This window comes from Stegostoma tigrinum, chromosome 17, assembly GCF_030684315.1.
Source record: "Stegostoma tigrinum isolate sSteTig4 chromosome 17, sSteTig4.hap1, whole genome shotgun sequence".
In the NCBI taxonomy this organism is placed as follows: domain Eukaryota; kingdom Metazoa; phylum Chordata; class Chondrichthyes; order Orectolobiformes; family Stegostomatidae; genus Stegostoma; species Stegostoma tigrinum.
In genome coordinates this window covers 51,565,432-51,585,508 of record NC_081370.1, presented here as the reverse complement: position 1 = coordinate 51,585,508, position 20,077 = coordinate 51,565,432, and the positions used below count along the sequence as shown (strand labels likewise).

At 42.9% G+C, this 20,077-nt stretch overlaps 1 protein-coding gene across 5 annotated transcripts in view; it reads right to left on the bottom strand.

The window, feature by feature from the left end:
- The window catches only part of lrp4 (low density lipoprotein receptor-related protein 4), a 377,362-nt gene that overhangs the window by 87,780 nt on the left and 269,505 nt on the right, over window positions 1-20,077 (bottom strand). For all 5 annotated transcript variants that reach the window (XM_048545554.2, XM_048545552.2, XM_048545551.2 and 2 more), the window contains 7 exons: window positions 14,971-15,090; window positions 14,708-14,833; window positions 13,607-13,732; window positions 11,948-12,082; window positions 9,229-9,354; window positions 6,961-7,191; window positions 1,450-1,606 (listed from right to left, as the gene is read on the bottom strand). In XM_048545554.2, coding sequence (XP_048401511.1) covers window positions 1,450-1,606; window positions 6,961-7,191; window positions 9,229-9,354; window positions 11,948-12,082; window positions 13,607-13,732; window positions 14,708-14,833; window positions 14,971-15,090 — 1,021 coding nt within the window. The remainder of the gene's footprint in view (window positions 1-1,449; window positions 1,607-6,960; window positions 7,192-9,228; window positions 9,355-11,947; window positions 12,083-13,606; window positions 13,733-14,707; window positions 14,834-14,970; window positions 15,091-20,077) is intronic.

Sequence of the window (20,077 nt, the reverse complement as noted above, 5' to 3'; positions counted from 1 at the left end):
TATTTCAGGAGCCAAATTACACAACAGAATTCTTGTGCTTTGAACAAGTACAGATCACTTTCAAATTCCGGGGTAGTCCCCCTCGATAGCTCAAAGCAATCACATTTGTGCAAGAGATTTTGAGCTCAGACTTACAAATACTTACAAACGCAGACATCCTGACTCTGAAATTATAGTGATGGATATTAGCTTAGAACTGCTTAACAAACCCCTCTGAAATTGTTCCGCTGCTTTACCTCAGGTGTAGCAGCAGATGGATTAACATTCATTTGAAGTAAAAGTAAAAAAAAACTAAGATAGCAAAGAGATGTTTCCAAAGTAGAGCGCAATGTCAGTATTTTATATAAAATCATGAGGGGCATTGAGGGAGTAAACAGGAAGGAACATTTTGTCCTGGTAGAGGAATCAATGACTGGAGTGGGTGTGGGGTATAGATTTAAGGGAAGGGGCAGGAGTTTTAGAGGAGATGAGAAGGGAGTGTTTTCTACTCAGAGGGTATGGGAATCTGGAACTTGCTGCTTGTAAGGGGGATAGTGGCAGAAACCCTCAACACAATTAGACATGCACTTGTGAACCCAAAGCATACATGGCAATGGGCCAAGTGATGGAAAATGGGATTGGAATAAGCTGCTGGCCGTTTTTGACTGGCACAGACCTGATGGGTTGAAGGACCTTTGTCCGTACTGCAGATCTCTGTGACTTGATTGCCTGGCCTGTGGTAGTGTAACGTCCATGAAGACAGGCAAACTGACAGATCTGATTAAGAGAGCCACTTAATAACTGAACTGGAACTAATATGAACGAGGGCATCAAAATAATGACCACAAAGTGGGATAAAGAGCAGGATACAAAACTAATGCTAGGGAAAACAGAACACCAAATACATGTCAGGACAACAGAAGCTCTTAACAAATGGAAAGACGCAGTCAGCAAACAGAACAGCTGAAATTGAAACAATAGGACAGTAGATATCAAAACCACCAAGTTAGGAGAACAAATTGAAACAAATAAGAGAGACTGGTTAAGAATCCATCCCATGCCAAATATATTCATTATCTGAGGATAAGCAACGTTCTCCATTCAGATGCTCTTGTGGATTTGCCTGGGGCTGAGAGACACTATAACTAACAGAACATCAAAGAGTTAGTTTAATTTAAGGTGTATGAAGTAAATCTTTTGGTCAGCCCCCAGTGACAGGGTGTACCGAGTCAAAATGACCTTTGCGATTGTGGCATGCTATTTACAAAAAGCTCTGAGTCATTAAAACTGCTACAAATTACAGTTGATTTTGAGGTTAGAATCTGTTGCTAAACCCAGTGATGTTGAAAAGCACATATCATAAATTTGCTTGAAATATGTGACTGGGGAATTAAGAACAACGGCATCAGCAATTCATGCTGGAGATGACTGACGTAAATTCACATGGAATCAATGTCTATGGCCGCTTACCCCTCCATTGGATGTAATGCGATGGCTCGGGGTTTCTCCAAATTTTGCCACAAAAGTACTTTTCTCTGTGTTCCATCCAGATTAGAGACCTCGATACGCGATGTCCCAGAATCAGTCCAGTATAACTTGTTATGGATCCAATCAATGGCCAGCCCACCTGTCAGAGATTACAAATTTTTTGGAGACGTTACACAGATATTGTTAGCATTCTCTTTTCCTTTTGTGCCTCAAGAATTGTAAGACTGTACCTAAACATCTTTGTAGCAACAAACATACACATGAGATATAACAGAAGCACTTCCGCTGACTGACATCTGAGTGACTCACAGGGCTATAAAAACCAAAAGAAAGTATGTGACAGAATGTAAAACCTTCCTTCCTCTGTGCAGTTCAAACTATTTTATAATTAGCCCGTTTCCATTTCCTTACCAGACTCTACTGAAAATAAACATTTTAATTTTCAGAACTACAGGACAGATACAGATCAGAAACAATACAAACAAACAGTCTACAAATATATTCACTGGGTCAGTCAGAAATATCAACAAAATGTAAATAAAAAGGCTTAAGTTTTCAGGTCTAATTAGAAATTAGAAAATGACATGTTTTAACCAAGCAACACCCTTCCTCCCAAATCAAAGTCAGCCATAAATTTCAACTGATTTTATTTCAGTTTCTACCACATCAAATGCCACACAGTCTGGAGGGAAAAATAGATTCGTGACATCTTAAAAATAGGCAATGTGCATTTCTGTACAGACAGAAGCAATGTGAGAGGGAATTATCAGGTGTGTTGGTGTTAAATGCACATCTGAAGAAAATTTGTCTTTTCGTTAAGCACAAGGCAGAGTGATAATTACATTGCAAGTGTAGTATAAATGGTTAGGGTATGCAGTTCATCTGGGTTTGCAAACATTACAGGTGCCCGATTAGAGGGGGTTGTTGTGTTTACTCTGTTTACCTTGTCCTTCTGTTTGACTGTGTTCAGTCTAGTGCGGATTTCCAAGGGTGGGCAGGGGTGGTGGGGGTGGGGGCAGTGAACGAGAAAGAGATGCAGCCTTATATATCCAGAGACCTCTGGAGTTTAACCTGAACAAATCTCAGTTGCACAGTATGGTGATACCGTGCCTTTAACAGAGATGTGTCCCTGTCCTGCTTCGCTGTAAAGGGGTATTGTCACACTGGCACTGAAATGTCTCCTTCTTTTTGACAAAGGAATCAGGAGTGGGTAGTGTCATGGCTCACACAGACCCCAAAAAGATTTGAGTTTTGCTTTCAGCTAGATGCTGGTTTCTCCTGGCTGCTGGAGCTGTAAGCTTGAGTTCCCAGCTGCTAGAGTGAAGTCTTTGACAGCAAGGCTTCCTTTTAAAAATCAGAAGGGGCAGATTGCTTCTTTCAGTGTTTCTACGGGACTGGAGAGACAGCAAGTGAGAATAATAACTGTTGCTGAACTGCCTTTGTCAAGGGTGTGTTTGTGGGATGCAGCCTATATTGGAACAGTTAGTGATTAGTGGTTAAGTAATAAACAATCATGTTAAGCACTTCAATAAAGTTATGCCAATTCTTCTTTTTGTTGTATTTCAATATTGTTACAAGAACAAAGTGTGTTTTGATTAAAGCTTAGTGGTGAACCAATTGATTCATTTCTGGAAACTTACACATGCATTTATAAAATATATTTAAAAGTAAGGTGACCCTAATGTACATGGGATTCTGTTGGAGAATTAGAAGGAGATCTTGTCAGAAATGTGCCTGATGCACAGAAATTGGTGGCTACGCATCAAACAGAAGTCTTGATTGCTCCAACTTGAATTTTAGAATTCAGTGAAAAATTACGCACTTTGCACCGAGATTCTCCAGTTACTCAGAAACCCAGCTGTTTCTCTGCCAGTCCAGCAGAGTGCTTGCAGAAAAAGAGTAAGGCTATGTCATTGGAAGCTGCGGGCACACTCCAGGTGAGTAGCAGGTTATCAGAAGACTGTTTTGTGACCAGTTCCAGTGGCACTGGCTTGAAACAATAACTCCGAGAATTTACCGTTTCAAAGTGGCCTGAAGTTTCTTAGCTGCCATCGGCTTTACAACCGGAACAAATGTGACATTTCAAAACCCACAACCTCGACCAAAGGTACAGCAGATGCATGGAGAACACAGCCAAATTCAAGTTCCCCTCCAAACAACTCACCACCCTAACTTGGAAACACATCGGCGTTCCTTCACAGTTGCTGTGTGCAAATCCTGGAACCCCCTCCCCGACAGTGGCCATCCCTACATCTCAAACGCTGCCGCAGTTCAATGAGGCAGCTCACCACCAGGGCAAAAATGATGGCCTAGTGAGAGGCATCCACGTCCCATGAATTAATCAAACAAATTGATTTTTGATGGATGCTGAAAATATTGGAAGGAAGGTGCAGATCCAAGGTAAAAAAAAAAGAGAAAGAGAAATCTATTCTTCCCTATTTGGAGATGGAATTCATGTGAACCAGCTCAGAAAGAGATCATGAACCACATGTGTTTGTGCTGCAGTTTCCGTTCAGGATAACAAGCCAACTAAAGTGGCACTTGGAGCCCTGAGATAAACCACAAGGGCTTTTACTTCCAAAAGACAGCACTTCATCTCAAATAACAGCTGAAGATAATTGAAGAGTTTTGATAACTATCCCATAGTAATGTTGTAACCGAAGGTTAAAGAAAGAGTGCCACATTCCTGGAATTCTCTCTAAATCACAATTTCAGCAAATTTTCATCAGCACTTGAGGTTTCAATGAGGGATTTGGCTGACAGATTCGATTTGTTAGATTTCTTTCCCATGCAGAAGCAGATACACAGCTTTCCCTGAAGTGGAAACCTCCGAGATGGCAACGAATTGGAGGGCAATATGATCGGGATTGCTTTCAGCCATTTGAACACCTAAAGTAGGTGTTCAGCAGTTGTTTGCACTGCAAGCTGGAGGCCTGAGGTCTGCTCAATCCCACGTCCTGAACCCCATTAACCAATTGGCAGTGAGCAGCACGTACCAACTGAGGGGTAAGCCACAAGAGAATGAATCTGTTCCAATCCTGGAAGAAGCCCTTTGATATCTCCTGGGACTGGCAACAGGAGGAAATCAGGCTCAAGTGGAAATGAGTGAGTGGCCTGAAAACAGGCAAATGTGAGGAATTATTGTTTTAAGAAACATACTTTTTTGAGATTGATAGCAGCAGCCTCTTGGAGGGACACTCGTTACTCTGTCTCAAAATACTTTTAGCCTAACTGCAAATGCAACTAAAGCAGCCTCATTTCAAGAGGGGAAGGAGAGGTGCGGGGTCTCGAACAGGGTTTAGTGACCCCCACTTTGCAAATGCACTGGTGTCAATTTCAGCCATGGGCCCAATGAACCAGCCCTGGAGGGCTTTCCAACATGCAGGTGGTGCACTTAGAACACATCTTCACTACTGCCATATTGAACATTTGAGTCTTGCTGAATGCCACTAAAGCTTTCCATCTCTCACTCACCGGGATACATGCAGGAATGTCAAATCTCAAACAATCACACTCATTTACAATGACAGGAGAATAGTACGCTGATTAGTCGGCAAGTCAACTCTCATTGGCTGATATACTGGCATAGAGAAAGCAATGGGGAGCGATAGTGTAGGCACAATGGGTAGAATGGGCCGCCTTCTGTGCTGTTATATTTCTGTGGTTCTGAATTGGAAAGAAACAGAAGGCTAAAACTTATACCTTTTGTTTACAGAGGGCCACAGTAAAATAGCTGCTACTGTTTGAAATTTTGCATTCTTGTGCTGGTCCTGATCAGTGCAGGATAGAAAGCCTCAACTCCTTGTCTCTCCCCAGTAATACTGAAGACTAATACTATCTGTGATTATCTGACTTCAATTAAAAAGAATATTGTCTGGTGTGTAAAATGGCCTAACAGTCCACTATCAACTGTTTCATTCATTTGACAGACAAATTCTCCCCACCACTTTTTTTTAAAAAGACTGTGAGCCTCCAAACAGGGCCTCAGTAACTAAAGGTTTAGGATTCTCTGTTCAGGTATTTTAAAGGCCTCAAGGTTAATGACTAAATTTGCCTTCAGGAAAGAGCAGTCTACAACTGTTTACTACGGCTTTATTATAAAAAGGCTGTCATTTTGCACAGGTAAAGTCAAAGAACAAAGAAACCTACAGCACAGGAACAGGCCCTTCGGCCCTCCAAGCCTGCGCCGATCAAGATCCTCTGTCTAACCTGTCATCTATTTTCTAAGGGTCTGTGTCCATTTGCTCCCTGCCCATCCATGTACCTGTCCAAATATATCTTAAAAGATGCTAACGTGTCTGCGTCTACCACCTCCGTTGGCAACGCGTTCCAGGCACCCACCACCCTCTGTGTAAAGAACTTTCCATGCATATCTCCCTTAAACTTTCCTCCTCTCACTGTGAACTCATGACCCCTAGTAATTGAGCCCCCCACTCTGGGAAAAAGCTTTTTGCTATCCACCCTGTCTCTCCCCCTCATGATTTTGTAGACCTCAATCAGGTCCCCCTTCAATCTCCGTCTTTCTAATGAAAATAATCCTAATCTACTCAACCTCTCTTCATAGCTAGCACCCTCCATACCAGGCAACATCCTTGTGAACTTCCTCTGCACCTTCTCCAAAGCATCCACATTCTTTTGGTAATGGGGCGACCAGAACTGCACACAGTACTCCAAATGTGGCCGAACCAAAGTCCTATACAACTGCAACATGACCTGCCAACTCTTGTACTCAATACCCCGCCCAATGAAGGAAAGCATGCCATATGCCTTCTTGACTACCCTATTGACCTGCATTGTCACCTTCAGGGAACAATGGACCTGAACACCCAGATCTCTCTGTTCATCAATTTTCCCGAGGACTTTTCATTTACTGTATAGCTCGCCCTTGAATGTGATCTTCCAAACGTCAGGTGATCTCAGGTCATTGTGGTGTGTCGGCACTGGGTAAACAGCCCAGCTGCCTGACCTCTGACAATATTCCTGGTAACAGCATCACCCAGATCCACGGCCATTATGTAAAGGAAGTGCAGCTGGCAAATGTGGGCATTTTGAAACTGCGTGGGATGTGCAAAAAAATGCAAGTAGTGACATTCACAGACACATTGGTGAGAATGGTCAACAGTCTTCCTGCTCAGTCTGACATTGGAATAATAGAAATGAGGAGGAGTAGGCCATTCAGCCCTTTAAGCATGGACTATCATTCAAAATGATCATGGCTAACCATCCAACTCAGTATCCTGTTCCTGCTGTCTCCCCATACCCTTTGATCCCTTTAGCCCTAAGAAAAGTATTGAACTCCTTCTTGAAAACATTCAATGTTTTGGCCTCAAACGCTTTCTGAAACCAATGATAAGTTTCAAAAATCTGAAGAACAGTCTCCACACCAGACTTAAAACATTAATTCAGTTTTTCTCTCTCTACAGATGCAGCCAGACCTGCTGAGTTTCTCTGCTTCAGTTTCAAAGGTCCATCTTGTTTTAAACTAATCCATACCCGGACTCTCCAGACCTGTTGACACCACTTCCTCCACATTACTCCCATTCAGATTGGCTTTCATAATGCGGTCCAGGGTCACATCTGACCAGAACACAAGCTCCTTGTTGTGGTGGAAGTCCAGGGCAATGGCATTCTCCAAGTTGTTGAGGAGGAGTGTGTACTCTGACCGTCGGGGAAGTACCTGGCGAATATCAATGCGATTTGCAAACAGCAACACTGGTTCTGGCCCTGAAGAGAAAAAAAAAATTTCACAGACAGGTAAGTTAATGGCCATACTTCAGTCAACAAGATTTCAATCACTGCCAAAATTAAGTCCTGACCAACCATACAAGAACGATTTATTTATTCAAAGACAGCTGAACATGTGCAACTGACAAAGACTCATTGGGGAAAGTGGCCTGCTTTCCATTCTATAGATTATGGGCAATGAACCTTATCCATAAAACCAGAAGATATAGGAGTAGAAGTAGGCTATTCAACCCGCTAAGTCTGCTCTACATCCAATGAGGGATCATGGCTGATCTGATCATCCTTAACTCCACTTGCCTGCTTTATGTCTATAACTCTCATTAATCAAAATCTGTCAATCCCAGCCATTAATATACTTAATGATCAATCCCCAACAAGCAGCTCTCTCTGAAGTTATGCCTTGTAGTCCTAAAGTGGTCCACAAGGGGAAACAATCTTTCCACATCTATCCTGCCAAATCCCCAAAGCAACTTACATGTTTCAATCAGAACAGCTCTCATTCTTCCATATCCCAATGAGTACAGGCTGAACTTACTCAACCCCTCCTCACTGACAGACACACACCCACACCTGGGATTATCCGAGTGAAACTTCTCTGGACAGCTTCTGTCAACTCAGGCCATAGCAACGTGGGGCTACAAATGTTGCTACTTCTATGTTGTGATGTTTCATAATCACGGATACAGTAGTTTAATTCATTCCACCTTTGCCCCTGGTTAGACAGGAAGAATTCTAACTGTGGAGGAAATAGAAATGTAGTGGGAATATCACTGGAAGAGCAATCCAGAAACCTAGGCCAATGCTCCTGGGAGCCAGTTTGATAACCCACAACGGCAGTGGCTAGAATTTAAAATTCAATGAACAGATCTTTTAAAAAAATCTGGAACTGAAATCCTACTGTGATGCTTTGGTTTTTAGGTGATATGTTGGCAGGTGGGTATTGTTACAGACTGCCAAAAAGCAGAAAGAGCACACGAGAGACAGGGTGCTTCACCAGTTCCAGGCAATGACCACCTCCAGCAAATGAGAATCTAACCAGAGCCCCTTGAAATTCCGTGACATCACCATCACTGAATCCCCAACCATCAATATCATCGGCCATAAACCAGACTGGATTAGACATGTCACTATCGCCTGGTTCCCAAAATCTGTCTATCATCTCCAAGGTCTGAGTCAGGAATATGCATAGAAAGACTGAACCATAGAAGGAGTAGACCATTCAGCCCCTTCAGCCTGCTCTGCCATTCTATATGATCAAACTCAGTTCCCACTTTCTCCCCATACCTTCGATCCTCTGAGCTTTCAGAACTATATCTAACTCCTTCTTGAAAACATTCAATGTTTTGGCTTCATCTGTTTTCTGCGTCAGAGAATTTCGCAGGCTCACTGCTCTGGGTGAATAAAGTCGTCCTCACTTCAGTCCCTACATTCCATTTGCCTGCTTGAGTGCAACTCCAGGAACCATCTTGCACCATCTCTGAGTCAAGCTCCTAGAACATGTTTCCTAATAGCATCATGGAGGTTCCCACAGCTCACCACTACATGTGCAATTAGGGATGGGTAATAAATGCTTGCCTAGCCACTGACATCCATACCACGCGATTGAATAAAAAAAACTTACACTTCAATAACAACTTGAGCAAAGCAAGTTTCAGGTTCCAAAGGAGGTCAGATGGTGAATCTGTAGAATTCAATGCCACAGACGGTTGTGGAAGTCAGTGTATTTAAGACAGAGACAAATAGGATCTTGATTAGTAAGGAGATTGAGGGTCACAGGGAGAAGGCAGGAGAACAGGGTTGAGAAATGTAACTGCTGTCATCGAATGGTGGAGCAGACTTGATGGGCTGAATGGCCAAATTCTGCTCCAATATCTCATGGTGAACATTGTGAAAACAGAACCGAGCTGGAGTTAGGGAAGCCAGGAGAGTAAAAGATCTGTCTCTCTAACCTAACATAATTCAATTTCTGGAGAAAGTCTGAGAAAGAAATCAAAAAAAAGGGTGGGGGACACTTACCAAGTGCTTTGCAGCCTCGCTTGTCAGGACGTAGTTCATAACCCTGTACACACCAGCACTGGAATCCTCCATCCAAATTGGTACAGCCTTGGCTGCAGTATCCATCCTCAGCACACTCATTAATGTCTGCACAAACCAGCACAACCACAATGTTATCACAAAGCACCTCAGTGGCACTTGTTTGTTCAGGTAACACTTCTGATGTGCAACGCTTTCTTCCCTTTTTCAATCTCCTGGTTATAAGGCATCACGCACAGGAGGCCTTCTCCTGATAACAGCAGCTCTGAAGCCACTGACGTGATGTCTCATAAATGTGCTTCAACCGGTCACTGTGACAAACATGGATACATTTTGTCCCTTTCACCTCCAAAACAATGAGCCAGGATAATGATAGGGCACAGCGGGGATGGTACGGAAGGACAGCACTTTGTCAAAGAGTGAAAACTGCTTCAAGTGTCTGCAGTATCAGAACTTTCTCAGATGGTGTTCTAAATAATCATGAACACCAACAGATATTCTTTATGATGCATACCCTTGTGTTTCCAGTGTAAAACCAAGTTACAGCTGAATCATATTAACAAGGAGAGTTATATTTTCTCCTATGTTTAGCAAGAAAAATTAAGATTTAAACAAAGATTTGGGAGACACAAGATCCTCGTGCTATTGGCTAATCTGCAGTATGTTGAACCATATTATAACAGACTTCCGTTGCACTTATGATTGGGAACTGTGTTTGTCAAATCAGAACAATCAACAGATATGTTGGCCTGAGGTTAACAATCTCTGAAATCCTGTTCAAAAGGACAGATAGGGGTCCATAGCAGATGGTAAATCGCGTTTTATTGCCACTATTGGTGCTATTAACTGAACAGCACACAGTGCTGTGCAATAATGTTCTTTGAGTCACACGACTAGCAAAAGTGGTGTTCAGGTCAAGAAATGTTAACAAGAAAATCAAACCCATTGCCACTTCAGCGATTCAACAAGCACTCTGCAATCGATAAGTGCATGCTCCATCAGGGCTTAACTCGCTTTATTCTAATCCAAAAATATTGACTTTTGACACAATCTCAAAAGAGCATCAACTGTACCACATTGATTTTTTTTCCTGGAGAGCAATCAAAGCCAGTTTAAGCTGTGCATGAAACAGGACAGTGAGCAGAACTAGGGTCTTACTCCGAGAACACTTGGCGTTGGGTCATTCAGTTCATTCAAAGCTCAGCTAAACAAATTTCTGTTGAGTCAAGGGTTATGGGAGTGGAAGAGGACAAGAGACAGGTAAGGAGGAGTTCAGGACACAGTGAGATCAGCCACAATTTTATTAATCAACACAGCAGCCTCACTTCAAAGAGGTGAATGGCCTGCTTCCTTTCTTGTAGGTGTCTAACATTGGCCCATTTTATGCTGTTGGACCAACACATTCAAACTGAGTTGAGGAGGAATTACAGCCTAAAGAGGGAACACAGTGTCCCACTGCCAGCCACATCTTACTGTGTTACTTACTGAGTCCAACTGGAGTTAAATGGAAAAGGTATTAGCATTTCCAGAACAAACAATCTGGCAAATCACCAAAGGCCAAACTGCAATGTCACCAAAGCTGATGCATTCCTAGAAATTCTGCCCATTGAGCCAGGAGTCCCACATGCAGACCTCTTCAGACTCAGACAAGAGATTGTACTAGGAGGTGGTGGTATTGTCACTGGGCTAGTAATCTGGAATCACTGGCTAATGTACAAGGGACACGGGTTCAAATCCTGCTGTGGCACAGTGTGAAATTTGAATTCGATTAAAAAAGAACTTGTATGTAATCATGGTCAGTTGTCATAGAAACCGCCTGGTTCACCAACACCCTTTAAGCAAGGAAACTTCCAAGAAACTAGCTATGACTCCAATCACACAGTAACGTGGTTGACTCTTAACTGCCCTCTAGGCAGCAAATGTTAGTTAGTACCACACATCTCCTGTTAACAAATAAGGAAAACAAGCAAACTGAAGGGGCCACTCATTCTGCAGATTTATCTACCATTTGATCATTAAGTGTAGCGCTGAAAAGTTCATGGGTGAAAACATGGTGAAGGAACAAATGACTGGAAGAGAACGTGAGTACTGCTGGTGTGAGCAGTGTACTTTCAAAGTCAGCTTCTGCGTACCAATCCCTGATAGACTTTAGATACCCAGTTCAGGCACTTTTCCAGTAACTTTGTACCTAAAATAATTCTGCTTTTCCTTCTGGAAATCTGAAATCTGGAAATGCACCATCTCGCAGGAGGAGGAATTACTGGGTCACAAATTCTTTTGGTTCTGACTCCTCTGGACATTAGTAGGTCACCAATGGTACAGATGCATTTGCCATGAACTGCTAACATTGTCAACTTCAATAAAAATTGGAAAGACAATGGCTTTCATTGAACGAATTGCTGACACAAAACTAAAATGCTGAAGGTTTGCTCAATAAGTCGGAGATCACCAGGGTGTGAAGCAACACATTTCAGTGCACGTAAATGAGCTTTCCATGAATCGAAAGAGTGCTGTTTGAACTTTAACCAGAGGAAATTAATCATACAAGGAAGTGTGAGATGAAAAGTCTCTCAGTGAGTAGAGGAACGGCTTTGATGAAGTGTCTTGTGTCACAGTGACCCATGTTTCAGCGGTTTGGGGGAGGATGACAATGCAGCAGCCTAATGCACCCAGAGTGAAAGTTCCAATATTTGGGCCCTACCTTGGCACAGCTTTCCATTCGCCATTAATCGATAGCCTGTGTGACATGTGCACTGGACAATACCTCGAACTTGCTGACACTTGTGTGCACACCCACCATTGTCCACACTGCAGCTTTCCCCCTCAGAAGGTTCACCTGGTTTTAAAATCACAAAATTAGTCTTTTACAGCTGCACTGCAGTGATATATCCTGCAACATATTTGGATGGATCTTTGTTTTCAAATATTTGTTTGTGGACGCACCGGCTAGGCCAGCATTTGTTGCTCAGCCTCAACTGCCTTTGAGCCGAAACTGGCCAATTCCTGAAATTCCGTGGATTGTAGTTAGGGGTTCCAGTATTTTAACCCGACAACAGGGAAGGGATGTTAGTCCAAGTCATAAAGGTGACAAAGGTTCACAATAGAGAGATTATAAGAACTGCAAATGCTGGAGTCTAAGACAATGCAGCGTGGAGCTGGAGGAACACAACAGGTCAGGCAGCATCAGGGGAGCAGGAAAGTTGGCGTTTTGGGTCGGGACCCTTCATCAGAAATGGGGAGGGGAAGGGAGCTCTGAAATAAATAAGAGGAAAGCTGGGGCTGGGGAAGGTAAATGGGATGGTGATGGGTCAGTGCAGATAGGGAGGAGTGGTGGGGAATAGTCAGTGGGACAGGTGGGGGTGGACAGGCAGGAGAGAGCTGGACAGGTTGTGTCAGGTCATGGAGGCATGGATGAGACAGAAGCGTGGGCATGGGACGAGGCTGTGGGTGGGGAGATTATAAAACAGGTGAATTCCATGTTTAGGCCAGCAGGCTGCAAGCTCCCGAGGCAGAATATGTGGTGTTGCTCTACCAGTTTGCGGGTGGTGCCATTGTGACACTGGAGGAGACCCAGGATGGACATGTCATCATTTGAGAATTTGAGTTTTATGTTGAAGTAAACTCAATTTGCGACTTCAATTCTGTGAAAGTAACTGTTTTAAGAGATCAGAAAGTCATTTGAAACAGTGAATCAAATACATCATTTCCAAGAAAGCGCATCAATGTAAGTTAAGTGCACATCAATTAACACTTCAGGAACTTGCTGATGTATGTACAAAGCTGAATTTGTTATGGCTTAGAGAGACCTGGGGGACAATTGTAAGTCAGAGTTTAATTTAGAAGAATCAAGTTTCAGTTATATGAACAACTTCACCTTAGTACTGGGACAGTCTGTGAGTTGTGCAGAGTTGAGAGTTTTATTGGAATATCCTGACAATCAGAACTGAAAAGGAACCTCCAGGTCAATCAAATGGCCATCAGCTCTTCAGTCCCAGGAGCACCACAGACAGCCCTGTGGAGGGGGAGGAAAAGGGATTGTTCACAAGGGCAAATGGTATGTTCCAGCAGAGGGCAGTCTTTACCACAAGGAGAGTGATCAGCCCTACCCATCTCCCAGGCAACTGTTCACAAATGACGGAGGCCTAGGAATAATCCTTTTGCCAATCCACTTGTTGAGAATAGAGTGTATGCGATAAACTGGAAAACTGAGCCCATTGAGCACTAAATTTAGTCTGACAGAATTACGCCATAAAGACAAAAAGAGTTGATGGTAAATAAGCCTGCATTGCTCACAGAAAGTAATTTTGAGGACCTCACAGGTAAATTGTTTAACTAGACAAAGCATTTAGCTCAAACTTACGGCAATTCTGATGTGGGATCTCATCGCTGCCATCTTGGCAATCCTTGGCACCATTGCACACTTTCCGTTGCCCAATGCAGCGCCCAGTGCCACATGTGAACTGATCTGGAGCACAGTGTGGGAGTTCTGCAGCAAAAATTCGAAGGGTTAATATCTTTGAGTCAACTTTAGCCATTTTACACAGAGCTTTACCCATTGCTGGTGCCAACAAAAAAAAATTGGGAACAATGGTGTGTCATTTTCCTACCTGAAAATGGATTGGAAAACCACACACCTCATCACCCAAAGGGGCACTGCTGAAAGGTGATGCTCCCACTAAAATGATAAAACTATCACCACATTCACTAAAATGACCAGCTTCACAACTATTACAACTGCCACATATTCTACTTGTATATATCACATGGTCTGACCTTTGCACTATTTAGCATCAGTAAAGTTTGTGTGTGTGTGTGTGTGTGTGTGTGTGTGTGTGTGTGCGAGAGTGCGAGAGAGCGAGTGCAAGACAGCGAGATGTGTATGTATGTGTGGGAGAGAGGTGTGAGTGTATGTGTGCATACATATGAGTAGGTGAGAGAGAGAGAGTGAGTGTGTCAGTGTGTGAGAGAGTGAGTGTGTCAGTGTGTGAGAGAGTGAGCGAGTTAGTGTGAGCGCGAGAGAGAGCGCGAGAGAAAGCGATGTGTGTGGTGTTTTCAAGAATGAAGACTGAGATGAGAAGAATTTTTTCATTCAGAAGGAGGTGAACCTGTGAAATTATCTATCACAGATAATTGTGGAGGCCACAACACTGAATCCATTTTAGAAATAAAAATAGATTTTCAGACACTAAAATAATCAAGTGGTCTGGAAAGAAAGTGGGATCATGACATTATGTTCAATGTCAGGGGACTGCTAATGGGCTGAATGGCCTACTCCTGCTCCTAGTTTCTGAGAGACTGAAGCATCTAGTACTGTTGAACTCAACATTGAGTCCAGGAAGCGTCAGCCCTCGAGTTTGTGTTGAAATTGACTGTAGCAGCCCAGGGACTCTCTCCTGTTACTACTTCTGCTAGTCTCCAAACCAGTTGACCGCAAATGTTAATGCACAATCCCCACCATCACCTGTTTTCTCACAGTCTTCCTCATCGCTGTTGTCAGAGCAATCGTCCTCTCCATCACATCGCCAAGACAACCGGATGCAACGGCCTGACCTGCAGCGGAACTGGTCTGTGGTACACTGTGAGGCAGCTGGGGTAAGAATAGACAACATACCAGGTTTGTCCCGTAGTCTTACAGAAATTGGAACTTCTCATTTGGTTGCTCGCGCAGAAAAATGTTTGCGATCTTTGCTCGGAAAAAGGTCAATGTTAAAAAAGTAAACTCACTGCAATTTTTCTCGTCGGACTGATCGTCACAGTCAAAGTCACCATCACATCTCCAGCCAGCGTTGATGCAGAGCCCACTGTTGCAGAGAAATTCACCTGATCGACAGGGGTGATGGGATGCTGCAGCAAGTGACCAAAAACAGAACCCAATTAGTCCACAAGTGAGGCTCGTACCTCAAAAGCTGGTGTCAGATTTTATTTCAAATTAGCGATAATATTTCCCAACGATACTTGAACAGAGCCTCCAGGGAGATTAAAATCACATAGCCCGGAAAAGAGTGAAAAAGAATAATCAAAATACGTCCCCTGTTGCAATTTCAGGTGAGGAGATTATTGTACACGGAGTTGGCATGTGTGGCTGCATTTCAGCACCTCTGCCACCAGGGGTTCACAGTGAGCTACAATCAAAAGTTGCCAGAGAACACACTAACTTTTCAGAGATAGTAGGAACTGCCGATGCTGGAGAATCTGAGATAACACGGTGTAGACCTGGATGAACATAGCAGGCCAAGCATCAGAGGAGCAGGAAGGCTGACGTTTCGGGTCTGGACCTTTCTTCAGAAAAAGAAGGGTGTTTTCTGAAGAAGGGTCTAGGTCCGAAACATGAGCTTTCCTGCTCCCCTGATGCTGCTTGGCCTGCTGTGTTCATCCAGCTCTACACCTTGTTATCACAGTACCTTTTAACTTGGTCAGATCTACTTTCAGAAGGTTGTAAACAGAGAGTGGGCTTAAACCTTCTTTCTACCTCAAATCAATTCTCATGATTTACCTTTGAGATTTATAAACCGGTTCGCCCACTAAACAGCTTCTGTTCTAAGTCTGGGATCTAAACGTTCATGAAGAAACAAATCTGTCATATTTAAGATTTCTGTAGAATGAAAATAATTAATCACACCAGCTTCATTCTTCATCTGAAGCTCAATAATGTTGCCATCTCTCTTCACTCTATCCTTTTCCTCAAAGTATTGACACTTTTCAGCTGTAGAATTCCAATCTCTTTTACCTCGCAGAAGGTTAGACACCAGATGTATCCTCTACAGCTCCGGCCCTGGGTCATCATTTGCACGCCCGCTGGCAACATCAAAATGTCCTCCTGAAATGGGTGCTTCTCTCACCCATGGAAGGTCCTCCTCTACAGAAGGTTTTGCTGCTCAGTAAGTACTATCTTTGCCCCCAGGCCTGAGGGTTCAAGTCCCATACCAGGACCTGTGTCAGCACATTCACGCTGCGTGACACACTGCTAATCCTCCCTGTCAGAATGCCCATCTGAAATTTGTGTTTTGGCAGAATCACCTCCAAATGATGACCGAGAAAACAAATCCAGCTTACTCAATTATTTCCAAAGTCACTGCACCCTTTCTCTTGACTGCAGTGGCCAAAGACAGCACAAGAATTTGCAATACGTGCCCTGCTCAGTCCTGGCCAAAGCCTCTAATTCCCTATTCATCACAAGCACCTATCTCAAAAAGAATACCTTCACCCTTAACTATTGCATCTACTGTTACTGACCTTAATCACATTTCTGTTTACACAAGAACTGAACCTCATCAACTGTGTCAGGCTTTCAAATTCCACCTGCTCAAATCCAATTACCCACCTCTGCCTGGTTACAGCATGATTTTGCCCATGAACCAGCAGTATCCTCACCAAACTCAATTCTCACAATAGCACAGACCACATTCAAAGTTCTTGATTCATTAAAAAATTCTTTCGCCATTCCAATTTCCTCCTGCTCTTTCTCCAGTTTCCTCATGGGGTGCCATTCTTGCTTGCACACCTCTGTGGAATTTTTCTCATGAATTTCTCAGCTTCCGTTTTTCCCCCTCTCTGTGCCTGCTCGAAACCTATCTTCATGTCTGCATGTATATCGAGATTCTTAAATTCATCCAAAAATCACTGTTTTCACTCTCCAGAGTGAAGGCTTGTCATGTTATCTACATTTTATCACATTTAAAAGGGGTTGATCCTTTTTTCATTGTGGCACTCAAACCTTTTACAAAAACAAAGAAGTGCTGGAGGAACTCTCACTGCAGTGGGAGAAACAAAGTTATCATCTCCATTCCTCCAGCACGTTCTGCTTTTGTTTCAGATCTCCAGTATCTGCCACGTTTTACAAAATTCAAACTGCGTACTTCAAGCAGCTGTACCACTTCATTAGTCTCCAAATTCATTGCTGGATGGTTTGGTTCACCATTACATTTTAAAAAAAGGTGTTTTTCTCCAAAGACCCAACATAAAGCCATGGCTAAGGTATTCCTGAAAATCTTGACTGCCTTTGCGAAAGACCTCAGCAAAATATCTGGAGGTTTTAGACCTCAGATCATAATTTGAACTCTTTTGGGACACACAGAAATATAAACTGTCCCCATATGAATTCTGGTATTTGACTATTTCAAGCATAACTGAGGGCAGGATGGTCAATTACTGATTGGAGGGCAGCCTGGAGTGTTTGCTGAAACATTTGAGACTGGTATCTTTTACACAGTGGAATGCGACTCTGTCACTCTGCCTGGTTTTGTCCCTGTCACATTCCTCTTTCAGGAGCTTATTACCCCTTTTTAATTAGAGTCATGAACAATGAAGCCTTTAGGCGATGGAAATGCAAATCGCATTGGAGAAATAAAAAGATGTTTTCCATCACCAAATCTTCAAAAACAGACTCCAGCTGGAGAGGTAAACACAAATGCAATCACTGGATGTGAAATATGTTTCTGTTTATAAGGAGGAATAGAGATGAACGAGGTGAAAGGCTGGATCGCAACTGAGGGAATCAAATCTCCAGAACAAATATCACAGATACAAAATAAATCAAAATGCTATGTCTGTGACACGGGTTGTAGCATAAGCCCAATATTCCTCCATCTCTTGAAACACAGGCAGTGTTTCTTACTCTGTTAAACCATAAAAACATGGGCTTTCCACTTTGTGAGCATATGTTGTGGTTTTACTTGGAAATATTCAGCTCTGTCTGCCAAATATCACTGCCTGTGGTACAAACGTACATGTCGCACAAAGAGAAATTTTACCAGGATCGAAGTACATCCTTTGCTCATCTGACTGGAAGGTACAGCTTTCCTTTTATAAACAGTACTAAGCTTCACCTGGAGAGATACAGTGCATTGGACCTGACAGATGGCTGGACTGAACCAGGACTATAATACATAACATGGTTGGTCCCTTCGGGTTACACTTGCAGAGTTGAGGTGATCGTGCCAATGACCATCAACAAGGTGTTAAACTGAAAGGCCTGTACTCCGTGGCTGGTGCAGTAGTGAGCAAGACATGGCCAAGAAGCAAACGTAAAGCAACATGCAAAACGCAGCAATGTCGCAGCCGCAGGGTTTGTCCAAAATAAAAAAGCAAGAAGGAGAATAAAATCTGCAACTGCTGACATTTCGACCGGCAGATAACATAAGAGTCTAAAGACTGTGAAATGCTGAGCTCCAACTACAGTCAAATAAGCACTGCCAGAAAGGACAGAATCACAACAGAAGATGATGGCTTGCCGAAGCTCTGAGGTTGTGAATGCATTGGATGAGAACATATCCTGAAAACTGCTTTAGCAAGGCATTTCACACCAGGAGGATAAAGCTATCCACCTCAGTCGGTAAACCTTAAGCAGGACACTAGTAAAAGGCAAGTCTTAATACTGTGTAATTGTCTCAAAACATCCAGGCAAGAGTTTCAAATTACTTGGATTCTTCTTGCTACCGTAATAGACAGAGCTTAAAAGACACCACTGGAGGATTAGATTACTAATCAGTCTCTAACTGAAACCACTAACAAAACTACTCAGTTCCACCCTTCAATTTTAAACAGCTACCGGATGTTTCCTTTCATTCCAACCTACATTAGAGGAAAAGGCAATTCACTGCCTTTGGTAAGATATAAATCAAGCCAGATGGAATAAGCCCTCACCTCCTACAGCCCTGAAATGATTCATCAATTGAAAAACACTATCATTTAACGGAGGGCTGGTATTTTCATGGGTATTGACCAGGTCCCCAAAAGACGTATGCTCCTATTTCAACCTGTGATCTCACTCCCCTGAATACTTAAATTAATATTCAGATAGGATCTTCAAACTCAAACGCAGGATGCTTTTTTCCCCTGGAGCACTGGAGGATGACGGAGATCTTATAGAGGTTAATAAAATCATAAAGGTGCATGGATAGGTTACGTAGACAATGTCTTTTCACCTAGTGGGGGAGTCCAAAACTAGAGGCCAGAGGTTTTAGGTGAGTCAAGAAAGATTTAAAAGGGACCTAAGGGACAATGTTTTCACACAGACGGTGGTGCATGTATGGATTGAGCTTCCAGAGGAAGTGGTGGAGGCTAGTACAATAACATTTAAAAGGCATCTGAATGTAAATGGACAGGAAAGGTTTAGAGGAATATGGGCCAAATAGGACATAGACTGATTTAGAATTTCTGGTCGACATGGACCAGTTGGAATCAAGGGTCTGTTTCCATGCTGTATAACTTTGTGACTATGCATGGGTTGAATAGAATGGGAAAACAGGCTGGGAAAATTAATGATGATATTTGACAGCTGTATGACCTTGAATAAGTGATGTGAATATTACTGTATGTGCTGAAGCCAGCACATTCAGATGTGTTTTTCCGTAGTTGCCTGGTTGTTTGTTACAATGTACAAGAGAGACAGCGTTTCATTCCAAGTCGCTGGGCTTCACCTCAGACCGGGATCATGAACAGTGCCGGGAAGATCCACAGCCTCCAGATCAGCCATCGATCGAAGGGTCCCCGATGGGCAGGAGGGCGTGAGGCTCATTGTCTTTTGTCTTCTTTTTTATTCTTTTAATCTACTGAATAAACTTTCTTTCTCGTCTTTTATCACTACTCGATAAACGTTCGTACCTAAGAAAATTGCTGTTGACGAAATTTCTTTTTGGATTCGGTGAAATGTAGTTAAGAGAACCGCTTGGATACATCCCGTGGTCCAAGACACTTATTGAATCTTGTTACATATTAAAATCGGTCTTACAGCTTTCACCGGCTTTTGTCATCTAATTCCAACTAATTCTATCATCAGAGTACGTTCTCATTCAGCACTCCATCACCAGCAGCGTAATACAGGGAGTACACA